General features: G+C 41.5%; 1 protein-coding gene across 13 annotated transcripts in view; it reads left to right on the top strand.

Moving 5' to 3' along the window:
- The window catches only part of LOC139465037 (5'-AMP-activated protein kinase subunit gamma-1-like), a 391,629-nt gene that overhangs the window by 346,463 nt on the left and 24,313 nt on the right, over positions 1-20,853 (top strand). For all 13 annotated transcript variants that reach the window (XM_071246715.1, XM_071246718.1, XM_071246712.1 and 10 more), the window contains 3 exons: positions 13,405-13,508; positions 14,637-14,718; positions 16,833-16,891. In XM_071246715.1, the coding sequence (XP_071102816.1) occupies positions 13,405-13,508; positions 14,637-14,718; positions 16,833-16,891 (245 nt within the window). The remainder of the gene's footprint in view (positions 1-13,404; positions 13,509-14,636; positions 14,719-16,832; positions 16,892-20,853) is intronic.

Below are 20,853 nucleotides of genomic sequence, written 5' to 3'. Positions count from 1 at the left end.
ATGGCACCCTGGCTAATAAGGAACAGAGCCTAAAGTGATTTTAGTGCTACGACTATCGTAAGTCTATGTTAAAGTATGGGAAAGTGCGATTGTGTTAGCTCTATGATCGTTTTGAGGAATGGGGCCCTGGTGGGTAGAATGGGTTTGTGTGTCATCCTTGAAGTGAGTCATTGCTGGAGCGGTCAACCACTGGTTTGTCTGGCCCAGACTTATTATTTACAGCATGCTGTAAAATGTGTTGAATAGAGCTGCTGTAAAAATACATTTGCATCACTTTCGTGCGTGCTATTAGACATGAAGGTTCTACTTGTGTAGTTTGATGAAGAGTATCAGTGATTAAGAGCCTTTGCTAAGAAATCTGCTCTACACATGTGGCAGTGTGAAATCTCAAATAACCACGTTGCATGTATGGTCGAACTCTGTTAGCCGCGGACTGACAGTTCTCCCAACCAATCTGCATCAAAGTAGGCTTTTGCAGTCGATCTTCTCGTTACAGCCAATCACGGTTAATTCATTGCGGTTTAATTAAGAAATAAAGGCAGTTACTTAAAAATGATGTCAATACACCTTGGCACATTTCCTTCTCCCTCTAATTGATTGAATCTTCCAAGTAACTGCACACACTGCACCAGAGCATCTTCATTATGGAGGCAATGACGTGAAGCTTACTGTGTTTAACAGTCTTGGCAAAACTTAGATTAGGTTACGTGGGTGTTGTCATGAAGCTGGTCATTGTTGCCATGACAACAGCAGAACATGTTCTTTACTAGTTCATCTATCATTAGAGTGGCCCTGCTGGATGAAGTGTTTCCTCACCCTGCCAACTTGTGCCAGTGGCATGGCGGCATGACATACAAGCATGACCGCAGCATGACAGCATGTCTTGACAATGGGAATTCAGACGTGTTGGGAGAGGAAATAAATAGTGGACAAAACTAGCTATTTTTTCGAATTGACCCGATTCAGCATGTGTGGTCTGGAGGCCATTGGGACTAAGTTCAACAAATTTTGGTAACCAAGCCAGTCATCTATGCCACCGTAATTTGCTATGTCAAATTGGGTCCTCAAGATAGTCCTGATTGTTGATTCTTGATTTGTCAAATGATTTTTGACTTGTTAAAATGGTAAGTGGGTAAGAGCTGCATGACTTAAGGCTTTCCTCCAACACATAGTATTCAAAGGGACACACTGTATTTCATATGACTAGAGTAAACCTGTCATGGCGGGTGGGTAGGGCAACACACAACCTTCCTATTGTGGATGTCCTCTAAGTTGTTTTGAGTAGTATACATATACATTTAGCTGTCAGGCTGGGATGTAACTGAAATACTGTTCAAGGCAGCTTTATCCTAATTCACTCATTGGATGTAGGCACCCGTCAGGATCTGGGGTCGAGTAGGTCTTCAGCAACCCATGCTCATCTTAAAAGGCAGCTATGCATGTCGTAAGAGGCGACTAACAGGATCAGTTGGTCAGACGCACTGACTTGGTTGATGCATGTCATCAAATTCAAATTGCGTGGATTGATGCTCATGATATCAATACTGGATTGTCTGGTTCAGACTCGATTATTTATAAAGACCACCCTCATATAGCTGGAATATTGGTGAGTGAGGTGTTATACATCAACCAAACATTGGATGTGGGCCTTCCTGTTCCCTATTTCTGATTATCTCATGGGCCAATGGGATGCCTACCTAGTAAACTTGTTAGGCTGGTTTGGATCACTCTATAAATATTCACTACATGTATATAAATACAATATGTCAAGCCTATTTCGGTTTCTCCCACCATGATGTTACTGGAATATTGCCAAAACAGCAGAAGACCCTACTCATTTTTGTGGTTAACAATAAGTTTGTGTGTCGTGTCCTACTCCAGGCCCTGGAGTGTATGTGCTGAAAGGGAAGGTGCAGGGTGGAGATAAGTAAGATGCTGTGGGTTTAGTGTTGTTGTCGGGATGATTATCATCATGGAGCTGACGATTTGGTGTGCTGTCACCTGGGCCAGCTGTTGCCAGCAGTCACACGGTCCTCGACATGACGCACGGTCAACTCACACCACATGTCATCACAAGACAGGAGTAGGCAAATTAAAGTCAGTACACCATCATTAAAGGTAAACAGTGTTAGGAATTGGCACTAGTCCTGTAGCCCTTGACAAACTGCCCATTAGTTAAGGTATCATAAGTACTAGTAGAAATTTGCCCGTTTTATGGGTTTTGCTATATCTTATCCTAATAAGGACTAGTGGACGATAACTTTTAATTTCCACCGCTGGTAAATTTGGCATACTTGTTCAATAATAAGTGAGTGTGTGTGGATTTACCCCTTTTTATTGATATTCCAGCAATATCACAGCCGGGGGCACCAGAAAAGGGCATCACACATTGCAGCCATGTGTGCAGCCATTTTCACCAAAATAATATTCTCATAAGAGCCCCCTATTTCTAATTTTGAGAGCACCCTGGATGCTGAATACGGTACTGTGATTCATGAATCATAAACCATTATCAAGGCACTTTTCAGCTGCATTTAAGTTGAATTCACATGAAATAAATACCTGAAATAGAAATTTGAGTGTAGAAATGTTTCTGTTGAACAATTTGTATGTCCCTGTTGTTATGTGAGGTCAGTTTATATCTTCCCTAGTCATATCATGAAGTGTCTTCACATGTGCCTTCTTTAGAAATGTTCAAGATTTGTTGAAAAAGACGATCTGTGAGTAGTGACCCAGATTTGTAGTAAACTAGAATGAGATAAGAATGAGATAGGCCATCTGTTGTAAGTATGGATGCCATAGTAAATAGGTCTACATTGTTTTCCCCATTGTAATATTAATATTACACTGTGTTTTGTGTGGTCCTGATTCAGTGACAGACTTTTCTACAATTGCGTGGACCAACAGTATTTGAGGTGTACCCCATTGGAAGGGACAACTGTGAATGGCACATAATGGCACAGCATTCAGAAAGCAGTGATTTGTCTCTCACAGTTTCATTGAAATGAGATCTTTGGCTCCAGTTCTTTACTCTGTCCAGATCTGGACTGTGTGGTGGCTGTAGGGGTTTGGGATAGCCTTGTGGATAGAGCGTTGACTCGTCACGTCAAAGACCCAGGTTTGATTCCCCACATGGGTACAATGTATCAAGCCCATTTCCGGTGTTCATCACTGTGATATTGCTGGAATATTGCTAAAAGCGGCATAAAATACATCTCACTCACTCACTCACTCACTCACATAACGTGAACTTTCAAATCAGTCAATAGACTTGGAGGCCTCTAAATGTTTGGTATAAGGGAGCAAAAAATGTGGATCAGCATATCTTAATCCTGTGTCTGGTTAATGAACTGGTTAATGGTTTTTCACAGGGGTTCTCTGATCATACATCTGCTTTGAGAGGCCTGATGCAAGTTGATCTTTTTAGGCTGCAGCTGATGCTATTGATGGGTGTTGGCTTCACATCAGCCATTGCTGCTCCTCCAGGTGCAGACACTGATCATTATGATACCTCTGTCAGAATGATGAGATCTCATTGGTCCAGGTGATCTTGATAAACTACTGTGCATCCTGCCTTGGAGGGGAATAAATTTCTCGAGGGTGGGGGGGATAAATCTCTTATACCCCACCATGAGTAAGTCAGGTTGCACATGGATTTCTGAGAGGCAGAATAAATCCTTTATACCCCCTGCTCCAATGCAAAAAGCCGCAGACCCGTGAAGATTCCGGGGTAGTATAGGTCTTCAGCAACCCATGCTTGCCGTAAAATTGACTATGCTTGTCGTAAAAGGCGACTAACGTGATCGGGTGGTCAGGCTCACTGACTTGATTGATGCATGTCATGATCGATCCCAATTGCGTGGATCGATGCTCATGATATTAATCACTGGATTGTCTGTTCCAGACTCGATTATTTACAGACCGGCGTCATATAGCTGGAATATTGCCGAGTGCAGCGTTCAACAACAAACCAACCAATTGACGAAAAAGCCGCACGCTTTTTCTGAGTCAATGGAAGTCACGTTACATAGTGCAAGCCTAACCTCTGCTCAATCGAACAGCTGTTTTCTATCAATTATATTTTCATTGTATCAGGATCACTCAGGGTAAATGGGATCTTATGCGTCCCTCATTATGCTTCATGCATTATGAGGTCAAAACCAAGATTTGTGCTCCTTGGTTTGCCATACCTGCATTGCTTATGGTTTTCATAAGAATGGTAGACGTCGAAGACTGTAAGACTGTAATCTGTACATAGATATATACATGCAGAGACCAGCTGTGATGATCTTGTTACACAGGCGACTCCGCTCTCAGCACAAGCAATTCTACCATTACTGTGTGCAACATGAGTTCTTGATGAGCAAGGAAATGACAAGGCTTCTCTTGGTCACTAGTATCTTATCCTCGGATCAAACAGTCTTTTTCCTTTGTTCCTGAAAAAAACATTAGCTGACATTACCAGAAGCTCTCCAACCCCTTTAAATTGGGAAAATTAAACACTTTTGATGAAATCTTTTCATAGGAAAGTTTGCGAATTCTCTAAAGCAAAGGTCATTACTCTCTTTTTTCAAAAACAGAGAAGTCAAAACTCTCTCCAGGTTACTTCAATTATGATTTAAAGTCAGGCCAGGTGAAGAATGTCGGCAATCTTTGTGGAAAAATATGTTTTTGCTTAATTTGCTTTGTAGATTAGATGTTGAATATTTGGCAGATATTTGGATAGTGTTTTAGCTTTGGCTGAAGTAGTTGCTATGAAACAAGTAGTTGGTTGCCGTGGTTGTTAGCTGTAGGGTTTTTTGAGGGCATGGGAAAGTGGGGTTTATCCAATTGCATCACAAGGCCAGCTCTGCCATCAGTGAGCTCTCGATTTAACGAAGATCCTGAGGCGCTGAGGTGTGCATGGTGATTATTTTTGTATCGATGACTGATAACCACCTTCTTATTCCATCAACCTTTGTCCCTCAGTTGTGATGAGTTGTGAGTCTTTCCTTTACTCACTGAGTTGCCAGTTAAAGAAGACTGGGATTCTGGGGTAGAAAAGGCCCCGAGCACCCTCACTAAGGGAAGATAATGATGTGATCCTTGCTTGTGCTTCATGATTTGCCTGGTCCAGACTCGATCATTTGAGGCTGCCATGATTTGCCTGGTCCAGACTCGATCATTTGAGGCTGCCATGATTTGCCTGGTCCATACTCGATCATTTGAGGCTGCCATGATTTGCCTGGTCCAGACACGATCATTTGAGGCTGCCATGATTTGCCTGGTCCAGACTCGATCATTTGAGGCTGCCATGATTTGCCTGGTCCAGACACGATCATTTGAGGCTGCCATGATTTGCCTGGTCCAGACTTGATCATTCGAGGCTGCCATGATTTGCCTTGATTATTTACAGGCTGCCATGATTTGCCTGGTCCAGACTCGATCATTTGAGGCTGCCATGATTTGCCTGGTCCAGACTCGATCATTTACAGGCTGCCATGATTTGCCTTGATTATTTACAGGCTGCCATGATTTGCCTTGATTATTTACAGGCTTCCATGATTTGCCTTGATTATTTACAGGCTGCCATGATTTGCCTGGTCCAGACTCGATCATTTACAGGCTGCCATGATTTGCCTTGATTATTTACAGGCTGCCATGATTTGCCTTGATTATTTACAGGCTGCCATGATTTTCCTGGTCCAGACTCGATCATTTACAGGCTGCCATGATTTGCCTTGATTATTTACAGGCTGGTATGATTTGCCTTGATTATTTACAGGCTGCCATGATTTACCTGGTCCAGACTTGATCATTCGAGGCTGCCATGATTTGCCATGATCATTTACAGGCTGCCATGATTTGCCTTGATTATTTACAGGCTGCCATGATTTGCTTGGTCCAGACTTGATCATTCGAGGCTGCCATGATTTGCCTTGATTATTTACAGGCTGCCATGATTTGCCATGATTATTTACAGGCTGCCATGATTTGCCTTGATTATTTACAGGCTGCCATGATTTGCCTTATCCAGACTTGATCATTCAAGGCTGCCATGATTTGTCTTGATCATTTACAGGCTGCCATGATTTGCCTTGATTATTTACAGGCTGCCATGATTTGCCTTGTCCAGACTTGATCATTCGAGGCTGCCATGATTTGCCTTGATTATTTACAGGCTGCAAGGATTTGCCTTGATTATTTACAGGCTGCCATGATTTGCCTTGATTATTTACAGGCTGCCATGATTTGCCTTGATTATTTACAGGCTGCCATGATTTGCCTGGTCCAGACTTGATCATTTTAGGCTGCCATGATTTGCCTTGATTATTTACAGGCTGCCATGATTTGCCTTGATTATTTACAGGCTGCCATGATTTGCCTTGATTATTTACAGGCTGCCATGATTTGCCTTGATTATTTACAGGCTGCCATGATTTGCCTTGTCCAGACTTGATAATTTGAGGCTGCCATGATTTGCCTTGATTATTTACAGGCTGCCATGATTTGCCTTGATTATTTACAGGCTGCCATGATTTTCCTGGTCCAGACTCGATCATTTACAGGCTGCCATGATTTGCCTTGATTATTTACAGGCTGGTATGATTTGCCTTGATTATTTACAGGCTGCCATGATTTACCTGGTCCAGACTTGATCATTCGAGGCTGCCATGATTTGCCATGATCATTTACAGGCTGCCATGATTTGCCTTGATTATTTACAGGCTGCCATGATTTGCTTGGTCCAGACTTGATCATTCGAGGCTGCCATGATTTGCCTTGATTATTTACAGGCTGCCATGATTTGCCATGATTATTTACAGGCTGCCATGATTTGCCTTGATTATTTACAGGCTGCCATGATTTGCCTTATCCAGACTTGATCATTCAAGGCTGCCATGATTTGTCTTGATCATTTACAGGCTGCCATGATTTGCCTTGATTATTTACAGGCTGCCATGATTTGCCTTGTCCAGACTTGATCATTCGAGGCTGCCATGATTTGCCTTGATTATTTACAGGCTGCAAGGATTTGCCTTGATTATTTACAGGCTGCCATGATTTGCCTTGATTATTTACAGGCTGCCATGATTTGCCTTGATTATTTACAGGCTGCCATGATTTGCCTGGTCCAGACTTGATCATTTTAGGCTGCCATGATTTGCCTTGATTATTTACAGGCTGCCATGATTTGCCTTGATTATTTACAGGCTGCCATGATTTGCCTTGATTATTTACAGGCTGCCATGATTTGCCTTGATTATTTACAGGCTGCCATGATTTGCCTTGTCCAGACTTGATAATTTGAGGCTGCCATGATTTGCCTTGATTATTTACAGGCTACCATGATTTGCCTTGATTATTTACAGGCTAGCATGATTTGGCTGGAATAGTGTTGTGGCGTTGTTGCCTAATGCAACAAAGAAACAAACATAGTGTCCTTCAACAGACAAAGGAGGAGAATATAGAAAGACTGTCGACCACTAATTGGTACATCAGTCACATGGCCGAGTTCTTGGTTAATTGTGTGAACTTTTTGAAAAATATTTAGCTTCTTCAACATCAGAATGCAACTAATTGCTTCATTTCACTTTTTGTAGACTTAATGCAAAAGATAAAATGTTTTTATCTTCTGCTGAAGCTGTTGGTATTAGTCAAGTACCTGGCATCCTATTATGATGGCCTTGTTAGGTTTATTCAACACAACTGCTAAAGCTTATAGAGACGAAAAACATCAGCTTTTCAAGCTTTGGCATAACAAAGATCTTATTCAGTAAATGTTAAGAGGAAGGATATTTTTAGAAACCAATAACAAGAAGTATTTTTGATGACAATAGAGATAGGTTGAACCAAAAATTAATGGTATCTATGTTGTGCTAAGTAAATTTAGGTTTTCCAATTGCAGGTGAATGTATGTTTAGAATAGATGGACAAAGTAATTCTGATGGTTCACTGTTGTAAAGTTCATTGCTGTAGTTTTATTGCAAGTGTGCATTGACACAGTATTAGAGTCAGTGAGTTCGGTTTCAAGCCGTTTTGAACAGTATTTCAGTTGTATCACAATATGTCAGCTTGATGTGGGAGGAGACATTGATTGATGCAGGTTTTCACTTTGTTGAAAATCTACAAGCACGGGTATGGTGCTGACAAACCTAGATCCATAATCAGGGCAAATCTGGGGTTCAAAACCATGATCATAGGTTCCTGGCATGCCAAAGGGATACAACTCTACACAGAGAATGGCAGTGCTTTTGATGCCTGCATGGCCTGGATCCCATGCCCCCACAGTATTAGAAACATGCCTTTGTGTATTGACAGTTTTAGGAGTGAGGGAATATTTAATTTAATTCTCTGTTCATGGTAACCAGCATTGATATTGGGACGTGGGATCAAGATGTCCTTGGTTTCGGTAAGCTTTCCCTGGGCTGGATGCCTGTTCCTGGTGGATACATATGGAACCTGGGGGCCTAGAAGTTTATCAGTAATGAAGGCTACTTCAGGAAGTACTGACTGATTATGACAAGACCATGTTGGGGGGGAAAGTAGCAGGGAGGTGTTTGCTGCTGCAGGTGTGGTATGTATTGGTAAACACGTGTGGAAGATGTGCGGCAACAGATGCATTTGTGAGAATAGCGCCATGATCCCAATAGTATTGACAGGCAGTTTGCATTTGCAGGCAGTTACGTGCACAACATGCACAGCTGGAAGGTAAAATCGTGAATACCCTGTTACATCTCTCAACACTGAATACTTTCCCTAAGCTTCTTACTCAATATCCCTGGTAGACAAGTGTATTACTTGTGATGTCGATAAAGTTAGCTTCAGTTAGTTTTTTAACCTCACTCAACAATATTCTGGCTATAAATAATTCTGGCTTGTAAATGATTAAAATCTGGTCTAGTCAAGTCAGTGATTGATATTGTGAGCAATGATCTTCAGCTTTGGTGTATGATGACGCCCCTCAATCAACCAAGTCCTCTTTACGACCAGCATGGATCCTGGGAGCCATTCTAAACCAGAATCCCAAGAGGATGGTGTAGTTAGGGTCAGTGTTGAAACACATTTTGTTCTGCTAGATAGAAAATGTTTGTAAGGTCAATGGGGAGGCAGAATGACACTCCTAGAAGTTGGAATACTGCCAGAATCTAGGCCCATGGAGATACCAGTTACCAGCCAGATGGCTCACCCAGGAATGGCTGACTTTCATTGTCCCTGTTAAATTAACAGAAAATACTCCGTCCTATTCACCTCTGAATTCTCAAGGGATGCGATTGATATGTACTGTGAGTCTATTCTATTCTCATAAGAAATACACCCTATCAAAGTTCAGCTTCTCCATTTGTAATTTTCTTCACTGGGTCACTGAGTTTTATTATATACAAGAACGTCACCTTTTATTATTAGTTCCGGGCCTCATAGAGGTGTTGCATGTTCATATTAGATAGCTTCACGATAAATTGCAAAGATCAATGAAGAATGATGCATGATTTATTTCATGATAAAACATTGTTCTGTCATGAGATCATTTCTGGAGATTTGAACATTCGCCTGCAACTTGATGACTTGGTATATTGGACATTATTTTTGAGAGGGAAGTGTCCAGTGAGTTGTTCCCAATAGATGTAGTTGGGCAGTGTTTTATTTATGATAAACAACGACCTTGAGTCATTTATTATGACATTATTATTGTTGTCAACCTGCAGATGTCATGTAGGTGACAGTGGTCGTCCTTGAAACTCTCGTTGCCATACCTGGGACCCCAAAAAGTATTCCTTAGTGTCTGTAAGACTGAAAAATAGACAGACCTGAAATTAACCATCCATGTATATTGTTTGGGCCTGTCTTTGTTGTCATGACTGATATGTGTAGGAATCTGTTTATTTAATGAAAGAAGGCCATACCCCAAGCGCTTTTGTGCTGAAGGGGGCACGGGTGGCCCAGTCGTCTAAGGCGCCATGATTTGCTGTGCAGAGTTGCTTCCCTTGGGCACGCCAGAAACCTATGATTTTGGGTTTGAATCCCGGTTTGCCCCGATTATGTTCTGAGACCTGCATCACTTTGGGCTTTCCTTCCACATGTAGCTGACACGCCATGATATAGCTGTAATACTGTTAGAAGCGACATTAAACCCAACTCACTCACGCTTGTGCTGTAAATTAAGTATCTACTCCGTGGTGTGTAAACATTTAACAGCCAGCTTGGAGTCCATATGTTCCGTTTGACATATGATTTGGTTCAAAGTGATGACTTTTATAGAAGTGAACTCAATGTAGGAATGTGTGGTTGTTGTTTAGCGATGCACATATCAACATCCCAGCTGCATCACTCTGGGTCACCTGTAAATCAAGTATTGGTTGGTCAGTATTACAAGCAATCATCAGGGTACGATGACATGCGATCAACTAAGTCACTGAGTCTGACCACCTGATTCTGTGGGGCCCAATTGGGTTTATAGGAAAGATCATTACTGTTGTAACGATGTTTATTATATGTGTGTGTATTTTGTTACCTGGAGTGATGTGAATAACCACTTGTAAGTAGATACATAGTTTTGTTGTGTGCTGTTCAATGCTACAGCAATATTCCAACTGTATGACCACAACCTGTAAATATTCAGCAGGACCAGGCAAACCAGTGACTGATATCATGAACACCATCTGAAACAGACTGATACATCAGGCCACCTCCATGACCTTCCAAACTTTTTTGAGATGTTTTGTTTTTGTAAGCCACAGTCCACAATATTCCAGCTATTAATGGAGGCTGTACATAATGAGTCCAATCAAGGTCAACTAGTGATTGATATTATGAGCAACATTTCACACAGTCGGTGTGATTTGACATGCAATGAACCAAGTCTTTATACCTTGACTCCTGATCCTTTCTCCTCCCCTCTCCTTTCCCCCCCTCCCCCCCCAAGCTGGCTACGACACTGCTCTCAACAGAGGTGACACATAGAAGAAGGTTCCCTCTGTGATGTATGGGGCTGTAACAGCTCATCATCAACCAAGTCTTTGTGTCTGAACACCCTGTCCAGTTAGCCACCTTGTAAGACAAGCACAGGGGACATATTCTAACCATACTCAACAGAGGTGATACTTACAAGGTTCCCTCTGTGATGTATGGGGCTGTAAAAGCTCATCATCAACCAAGTCTTTGTGTCTGAACACCCTGTCCAGTTAGCCACCTTGTAAGACAAGCACAGGGGACATATTCTAACCATACTCAACAGAGGTGATACAAACAAGGTTCCCTCTGTGATGTATGGGGCTGTAAAAGCTACAAACACTTCAGCTGAAAGCTCTAGTGTTGTTCTTGGATCGGGACCATCCTCCACCTACTTTCAGTTGAAGAAGCTTTTGTGAACAGGCTGTAGATTATTTTACAACATGGATATTATGTGCAAGTGAGCAGGCTTATCTCTGGTGCATGACCCATGAGGAATCTAGGCAGACACAGCAAAGGAGGAGTTGTTTTGCTCCGCCTGGTGTTAGAGCAACCTCTGCTTACAACAAGTGCTCTCCTATGCTTTGTCAGGTTATAAAACTTCTGCCTGTCCTACGGCTGTTACAGGACAACATGAAGATTTATCATGTATGCTGTATAAACAATGTGGTCCGTATTTCCTCTCTTATGAGACCCGTGAAGATTCCGGGAAAGAATAGGTCTTCAGCAACCCATGCTTGCCGTAAAGGTGACTATGCTTGTCATAAAAGGCGACTAACGGGATCGGGTGGTGTGGCTCGCTGACTTGGTTGATGCATGTCATCGATCCCAATTGTGTGGACTGATGCTCATGATATCAATCACTGGATTGTCTGGTCCTGACACGATTATTTACAGACCACTGTCATATAGCTGTAATATTGCTGAGTGCGGCGTTAGAACAAACAACCAACCAACCAACCAACCAACCAACCTCTCTTATGAACCCAGGGGTGGTGGGGGAGTCTGTTGATTAAAGCAGTTTGGTTGGTGTTCACGAAAACCCAGTTTGATTCCTTATATGGGTGCAGTGTTTAAAGTACATTTTTTAGTGTCTCAAGCTGTGATATGGTTGGAATATAAGTGGTGAAAATTTCACTCATTCACTCACTCACATTTTGTACCATATATCATCAAATACAAGCCTACTTATCTCCCCTTACATCAAAATACTAGCTTCTGATTGGCTAAGGAGCGGGCAATTATTTTCTATGTAGTCAGCTCATGTAGCCTGCTCATGTAACCCGCAGAGAAGTCAATCAGAAAACATCATAGGTAACTTGCATATCTTGAATAAGTATCATTGATTTGAAATGAACCGAGTTTTTGCGAATGTATAAAGGGAAGTAACTCAGTTTGTTTGCCTCGTCTGCTAGCTGTCAAAATGGCTGAATCATTGCGTTTTACTCAGTGAAACTTTGGATATACATTCAGGGTCTGTGTGAATGAATGTCGGTGAGATGAGTTCATTGACAACCAATCCCTCGGGGCATATGGGGTGATGCACCCTGTGTATGAGCCTGTGTGCCCCCAGTCAACGTAAAGGGAAATACTTCAGTTTGTTTGCCTCACCTGCTACCTGTCAAAATGGCTAAATCAAAGCATTTTACTCAGTGAAACTTCATCATATTCCAAGTCTGTGTGAATGAATGTGGTGAAATAACTTTGTTTTGTCGAGTGTGATGTACTCTGTGTGAGCCTATGTACCCTGATCCGACAGCTCGGGAGCGGTTGACAACTAATCTTATTAACTTCAGTTTTCATTTAAATCTAACTGGCCCCTAACTGCGGGGAACTGAATCCTAGATTCAGCGCCATACCCGTGCTCATGCATTTCACCAAAGTGTCAAATGTGAAAGACAAATATCACTGAAGGCTTTCCTCTCCCCCCAACGTCAAGCAGACATGTTGACGTGAAATGTTCAAAGTGGCTATACCCAACTCAGGCACACACTATTGGGGTCCAGGTCTTATTAGAGGCCAGGCCTTATTGTTTTTCTATCTGTGATTAGAAGGAACGTCTTTGTATGGTTAACGTTATGGTATAAAATATGATGGGGAGAAATTGTTAGCAGTAGTATACCAAGCCATTATTAGAGGCCTGGCTCTCTTTTCAATACCTTACCCAAAGACTGGGCCCTGTAATACAGAGGTGGGCTCTTACTAGAGGAAATACGCTTCTGCAGTGAGGAGCATGACAGTGATAGGCAAGCCTCATTAACAATGACACAAACAAACCAAACAACTGCAAGATGAAGAAATGAGTTACCACAATCATGTCAAGGTCACTTATAAATTGGGAGCCCCAGATTCGTTGTTGAAAACTGGAAAAATATCCCATCCTGAAGGGCGACATTTTGTTGATCTTAAGTTATCTTGATAAATACATGTGATGAAATCATGGTGCATTATCGTGACATGTTTGTTTCATTTCAGATGAAAACGAGGAACAAGTTTTTGCCAAATTTATGCGTGCCCACAAGTGCTATGATCTCATTCCCACTAGTGCGAAGCTGGTCATATTTGATACACAGTTGAACGTGAGTGTTACAATAAATCTCACTCCTATGGGAGCTATTTTAGTCTGGATAATTGGAAATGAATAAGAGTTGTGATGGTTTTATGTGGCGTTACAGATTGGTCAACTCAGGGGTTTATCTAGACCTGCTCCGATGCTGATATTCAGCCCCAAGTGTGAGGAAAATGTCAGGATACCTTCCCAAAGTGGAACTAACCATTTCCTAATTTGTTAGTTATGGCTATTGTTATGGCTCTGTAAAGGGGTTTGCGTGTCACTGATAACAAGACATGATGAGGAAGAGGGTTTAATGCTTAGTTTGACGTTATTGCATTAAATGCGATGTTAAAATACCTCTGCATTAAAGAAAATAAAAAATAAAATTTGGAACAAAATAACAAAAAAATAATTAATTTGTTAGCCACAGGCACTTAGTTTGGAATCCTACATAATCCCTGCAATTTTCTGTGCTTGTGTATTTTTTTAGTTTTTTGTAACTTTTTGTAAAGACAGATCAGGCTATGCTGTTAAAGGTTTATTGGGGAAGGATACGCCTCTGTTTCCTTTCCCTTTTAAAGTGCTGTTCGTCTCCAATAAGGAATGCCTGTAAACCATCATGGGGTATTGTGACGTGATTGTAAACTTTGAGGTGCTGGGCCCCGTTCCACAAGGCGATCCTATTGTAGCGCAACGACAGTCGTTAGTCTAAGTTAAAGTATATGAGTTGCGATAACCTAATCACTTAATTTTGTGGAACAGACGCCTGAATTCTAAAGGTGGACCGTTGTATGGTATTAAATTCATGCGTTTCAACTTTTGACATGTTTGAAGTATTATTCTGTTAAACTCAGTTGGATTATGCCATGGATCGTGTAGGTGTCAGCCTATTCACACTCAAAAGTATAATTCTAAAAACGTTATAAATGGCGAGTAATAAATAAAATACTAAACTTGCTCCCGTGAAAAATCAATTTTATGAAACTCATGAATAGTTGTATCTGACTTGGTTTCACTCATCACATACCAGAACTTTTCACTCCTTTCATAAAATTGGTTTTACATGGGAGCTCGTTTAGTATGTTATATTTACAATATGAGAAGATGGTGATTAAGAGCATGATCTGTCAATTTTTCCTCATATTATTTTCAGGTTAAGAAAGCATTCTTTGCGTTGGTGTACAATGGTGTTCGAGCAGCGCCATTATGGGACAGTGCCAAACAAGACTATGTTGGTAAGTGTCACTTCTTGGTGGATGGCATGCACCTTGCAGACTAATGGGAGCCAATTACAAGACTAAGCATGTACTTTCCTTTTTTTAATTTTTGGGTTTGGTCAGGCGAAAGTAGAATGATAAAATTTAAAAGTTGAATTTAGTTTGTTTACTCAAGCTGTCTGTTCTTGCTGGACAAAACAAAATAATATTACAACACAAATTGGGCAACAAGATACCATTTAAGTAATAATTGATCAAATGCATTATATCTATGGCCACTGTAAAGCCCTTTACAGAGGAAAATACCTTCACTGTTCGTAAACGTGTGATACAGTAAGTTTGGGAGGGTGTTTAGCCTTGTGCTTAAAGCATTCGCTTGTCACGCAGAAGACCCAAGTTTGATTCCCCACATGTGTACAATGTTTGTAGCCCATCCTGGTGGCACCTGCCATGATACTGATGGAATATTGCTGACGGTGGCGTAAAACCATACTCACTCTCTCACTCACTCTCACTGTTTCAGTAAAACAACCAATTGTCCTGCGCTTTAAACAGAATTTACATTTATGTATCCCTCTTAAACCAACCAATACCCCACCCCCACCCCACCCCCAAAGTATGCCAAGTAGAATATGAAATATTGATCTAGACAAGTTTCTATCCTTTTGTTCGATTAACCCAAGCTAATTGATCATAAAAATATCCACGAGCAATGAATTATAAATTTTTGTTCTAAACTGCTCATGCAGAAGCTGATTATGGAGAAGCAATCTTCTACGTACTGTTAACCTTAGTGACAATGAGATCAAAGGCGAGAACAGTCTGAGTACTGCTGACGTGTCTTGACCATCATTAATTCTACTACAGCATAGAATCAATAGCATTGTCTGTCTATATATGCCACTTTCCTCCTAAAACTTGGAAGATTTGCAATTCTGGAAAGGATCCAGATCAAACCTTTTGGCCACATCTCAATAAATTGATACTGTTTTTTCGAAGACGGAAATGCTGTGTGTAGAGACAGTATAAATTGAATTAGATTCTCCTGAACTAGATTGAGGTGTGATCTTTGGGGGGTTGATTATGGTGTGTGCATTATGTATGACCACTGTGATGGTGAAAAGGGTGTTATGATTTTACTATATGTATGAATTTGCAATGGGCATACAAATCTGTCATTCGGAATATCCCAAGACAATACTTGGAATACTGTATTTGCCATATTAAGTGCCCCAGGCGTGTAGAAAGTTGACAAAGGTGCCAAAGGAATGGTAAGGCTTAAAAAAATAATAGTCTTGGTTCTCAGGCACCGCCCCTATCATCATAAAGACCGCTGCACATTTCGTTTTTATTTCCATTTTTAAAAAAAGATAAAAAAATCTTAAAATATTTCACGTCTTGAACACACAACCCCTGCAGAGAAAAGCTACAATCCCAAAGAACAACAAGACTTTGTCGAAATTATTGTAAGCAAAATGTGGTTACATATTAGCTTGAACAACGATGAAGCCAACCATTATGATTTTGCTATTTTGAACCTAATACGTTAATATTTTGAGCCTAAATTTACTCTGTTTCTCGTTTCCCCGAAATTTGATTTTTGTCATTTTTAGTTACATGTATTTACAAGCATAAAATAGCATGGAGAGAAAATTGTTGATGCGCTGGTGACATGAAGCAGCAACACCAACCAATGTCAGCTAAGATACATTACATAGTGGTACGAGGTCTCTAATTGGTTGTTATGTTAACACACGTTCAAGTCATTTAATCGACCGATCTTTGCAGTTGCACACATGGAACTAAAGGCACCGCTAACGTTACTCTTTTTCACATGAAATTACCCTTTTTTTTAACCCCACCAATTACTCCAAAGCTTCAATTAAGGTTAGCATCCCTGATCACGGGTTGTGAATAGGCGACTAAGGGACGGGAATTGTTTCTTGTTACTGCTACAGAATGCCTAATTTTTTCTTAGAATAGAGCAGCCAAACATGTTTGGTTTTTTTCTCAACACTTTTTTTTTTTTCAGGACATCCAATAAACAATTGAGATTACACCTGAAGACAAATTATTTTTATCCAGTTTCCTTCTGGAGCAAATTATTTAAAAAATGAATTCTTCTGTTGCAGGGATGCTGACAATCACTGACTTCATCAATATACTGAAGATGTACTACAAGTCTCCCCTGGTGAGTACTGATGTGTTGAGCTCCTCCTGGCTGTCACACCAGCGTCGGGAGCTGGCATTTCATCTCACAGTATTTCCAGTCCTTCATCGGGCTCCTAATTACACCTTCCATTCCCGGGACACCACCTTCTTCTACTTGCCTGGAGAGTCACTATTTTGTTTTCCTCTGTGTTCTTGTCAAATAGAAGCGGCGGCAGCAGCAGCAGCAGCAGATAGTCCATGTCTAGAGTTGCAACCTGTTGGTCCATGTCTAGAGAGGCAACATGTCGGTCCATGTCTAGAGTGGCAACCTGTTGGTCCATGTCTAGAGCGGCAACCTGTTGGTTCAGAGTGGCAACCTGTTGGTTCAGAGTGGCAACCTGTTGGTCCATGTCTAGAGTTGCAACCTGTTGGTCCATGTCTAGAGTTGCAACCTGTTGGTCCATGTCTAGAGTTGCAACCTGTTGGTCCATGTCTTGAGTTGCAACCTGTTGGTCCATGTCTAGAGTGGCGACCTGTTGGTCCATGTCTAGAGCGGCAACCTGTTGGTCCATGTCTAGAGCGGCAACCTGTTGGTCCATGTCTAGAGCGGCAGCCTGTTGGTTCAGAGGGGCAACCTGTTGGTCCATGCCTAGAGTGGCGACCTGTTGGTCCATGCCTAGAGTGGCGACCTGTTGGTCCATGCCTAGAGTGGTGACCTGTTGGTCCATGTCTAGGGTGGCATTCAGTTAATCCATATATCTAGAACGCCATTCTGTTTTCGTTAATTGATGTAGAGAGTGGCAATTTGTTAATCGATGTCTAGAGCGGCAATCTGTTCATCGAAGTCTGGAACCTTATTCTGTTGATTGGTGTCCATACCAACGATCTTAGGAGCCATGTCCAGAGTGCCACTTGGTACCAGCAGCTTAGGCATTAAAGAGAGGGACAATTTGGCCTTGACACTGGGTACATTAGCAATATAAGTAATCAATTGCAGACAAACTAGTTTCTGAAATAATGAATCAAACTTGCTCGAACTGTCAAACTACCAGAGCACGGTCACTCTCAAATATGAATTCTACTTTAAACAAAGAAAGAGGAGTAAAACCATACTCACTAAGTCACTCACTCACTCTTGGTCTGTTTTGTACACAGAACGCAAGTAGAGCCCTTGTGTACCCTGGCTGTTTTGAGGTGAATGTACGTCTTCTTATAGAGCTGTATGTTGCACGCTTTGCTGAGCAAACACAATCATTGATGACTGCATCCGCTAATTTCCTTGATGGTTGACTGTATTATCTGTGTGTGCTTAGCCCTTTATTACACCAGAAATAGCACGCTGAGAAGAGAATCAAGTAAAGAAACAGGGCCATCTTCATGCATATTAATGGATCGCTTTATTGTGGTACTCAAGCATACAACATTGTATGGCAACTCATCATTTATAACGTCGCTAAAATGCAAAGTTTGAGCTGCACATTGAATTGTTTCACTGCTTTCATTGATCAAAGGGAAACGATAATTGAGCTGGAATGGCTGGGATAGAAGACAATTGAAGTGAAGAGTGGCAGTTTGCTGATTGTTTGCTGAAGAGGTTTAGGCTAGACACTTGCGCTGCTGTTCAAGAAATGATGAAGAGAGCTCGCTTAGAAACTAGCTGCATGTTTTGAGGTTTTTGTTGCCTGTGAATATATAATTGTACGATATAGCTAATGCTCCGCCTTCATCTTTTCTTAAGAGTTCCACCCAGTGTTTTTTACACTGCAGTATAACATGTTCATTTATTCCCATCTTGTCAGCTGTGGGACTGAACCTGTCTGATAGTGTGCTACAGTACATATAAACATGGTGAAAACATCTCACAGGCAGATCCAGGATCACAGTTCAAATTTTTTAAACTTTCACTTGGCAATATAGACAAGTATTTCAATAACACACAGATAGTTGTTTTTTTGGTCAGTTGGGTTGATATGAGAGGAGGGTTTACAAGTGATATATTGTGTGTTTGTAAAACTGCAGTGTGGCACGTACAGATATACTAGACTTAGGGTTACAGATTATCTCTATCTTTTTTTTAAGGCTGGTAGAGTGGCATTATTTTCATATGTTTTAAATGATAATTTCATGAAAATATCTTTAAAATAAGTGCTGTAGCAGTCCGTTTGATTCCAAAAATCAAAGTACCACTGAAACGTAGGATTTTCTTTTGCAAAAAGCAACACATTTATTGCTTCCATTAAGTTACAATCAATATTTAATATCAGACATTTGGGCTCTTTATAAAGCCAGTGATGCAAGCTAAGGATTACTTAGTCCATACCAGTTATTGTGTATGGTTGAGTGGGTCCAAACTATTGGAGCCTCAGTGGCACTTTCCCTTTGAGGACCAGTGTGGTGATGTTGAGGCCAGCATAGGAGACTCTGGAAGATGCTTCCAGGTGCTGTCTTCAATTGATTTATCTATTGATTACTGGTCTGGCTCTCCTGAAGGTCCAGCCTTCCTTTCTCCCAGACATGCTCACTTCCAGGACTCAGAATCCCAACGCAATTTGTAGCCAAACTTTAAACCTCAGGTACATATTTACTGCCAGTTCCGATTTATTCTTGTGAAGAACACACCCAGGGTTTAGTTTGAAAATCATGTGGCATAGGTCAATAGTCGTACCCTCTCTCCCTCTCCTCAATTGATTCCTGGTGTAGGTTAGTTGTAAATTCATTTGCTTGTCGCTCTGATAGCCAGGGTTTGGTCCCTATGGGTATAGTGGGAGAGCATCTGCCCGGAGAGGGGAAGGTCCAGGGTTTAATCCCTGGCCACGTCATACCAAAAGATGGTACGAGATGACGCTCAGCATTAAGGGGCTAAAAGAATGAGGTTGGAGTCAGTATACTGTGTCTGCGTTGGGTATTGATGTTGAACTGCAGCATGGTGTCTAACTGAGCAAGCGCTATAAAATCGGCAGTTGTCTGGACTAGTGTACGCACGCACACATACGCACACACATCACTATGTAAGTGCAATAATCTTGAATGCAATGTTTAATCTCACCTCACCTCACCTCACCTCACCTCACCTCACCCCTATGGGTACTATCTGTGGAGCCCTTTTCGGGTTTTCCCCTTCTGTTCTATTGCTGGAATATTGCTAAAAGCGGCATACAGCCATACTCACTCCACAAACATCAGGGGGGTAGCCAAGTGGTTAAGGTGTGTGCTTGTCATGCATGAGACTGAGGTTTGATACCCTACATGGAGCTGTGTGTAATGACCAGTCTTGGTGTGACCCTCCGTGGTCTGGCAGGAATGTTGCTAACAGCGATGTTAAACCATTCATTCCCTCGGTTGGAACACCTGGATGTACCTGGTGACAATCAGTTGCTGATAGTTACCCAGTGTAGACAATGCTTTGTTCATCCCTTTTTCCATAGAAGGGTGAGATTGTGAATCTGTGGATTTTCTCAGTAGAATTTCCAAGGTGTATGTACTCAAGGGGGTAGCGGAGTGGTGCAATTGTTGTATTTCCATGGTTAGAATAGGTCTTCCGGGTTAAAATAGGTCTTCAGCAAGCCATGCTTGCCGTAAAAGGCAACTATGCTTCTCATAAGGGGCGACTAACAGGATCGGATGGTCAGGCTCGCTGACTTGGTGGATGCATTTCATCATATCCCAATTGTGTTGATCAATGCTCATGATATCACTGGATTGTCTAGTCCAGCCTCGATTATCTACAGACTGCTGACATATAGCTTGTATATTGCTGCATGTGTTATTAAACAACAAACAAACAATCAATCACTGCCTGTATGCATATTCTACTAATAAAAATTGTGTCAGGTTCAGAAAGATGCGACTCGGCAACACCTGAGTGCTCCGGATTGACCCAAGTTATCAAGTGTCTCTGCTTGCACTTCAAACACAGTTTCTCCTTGATGAAAGTTCTGAGCAACAAGCCTCTCATCCAGATACAAAGAAAAAGAGGTCACTGCTACCATATATTATGCAGAC

The sequence above is a fragment of the Haliotis cracherodii genome, unplaced genomic scaffold (genome assembly GCF_022045235.1).
Source record: "Haliotis cracherodii isolate W230 unplaced genomic scaffold, xgHalCrac1.p SCAF_17, whole genome shotgun sequence".
NCBI lineage: Eukaryota > Metazoa > Mollusca > Gastropoda > Lepetellida > Haliotidae > Haliotis > Haliotis cracherodii.
Note: the sequence above shows the minus strand (reverse complement) of the source record. Positions and strands in the feature narration are given on the sequence as shown.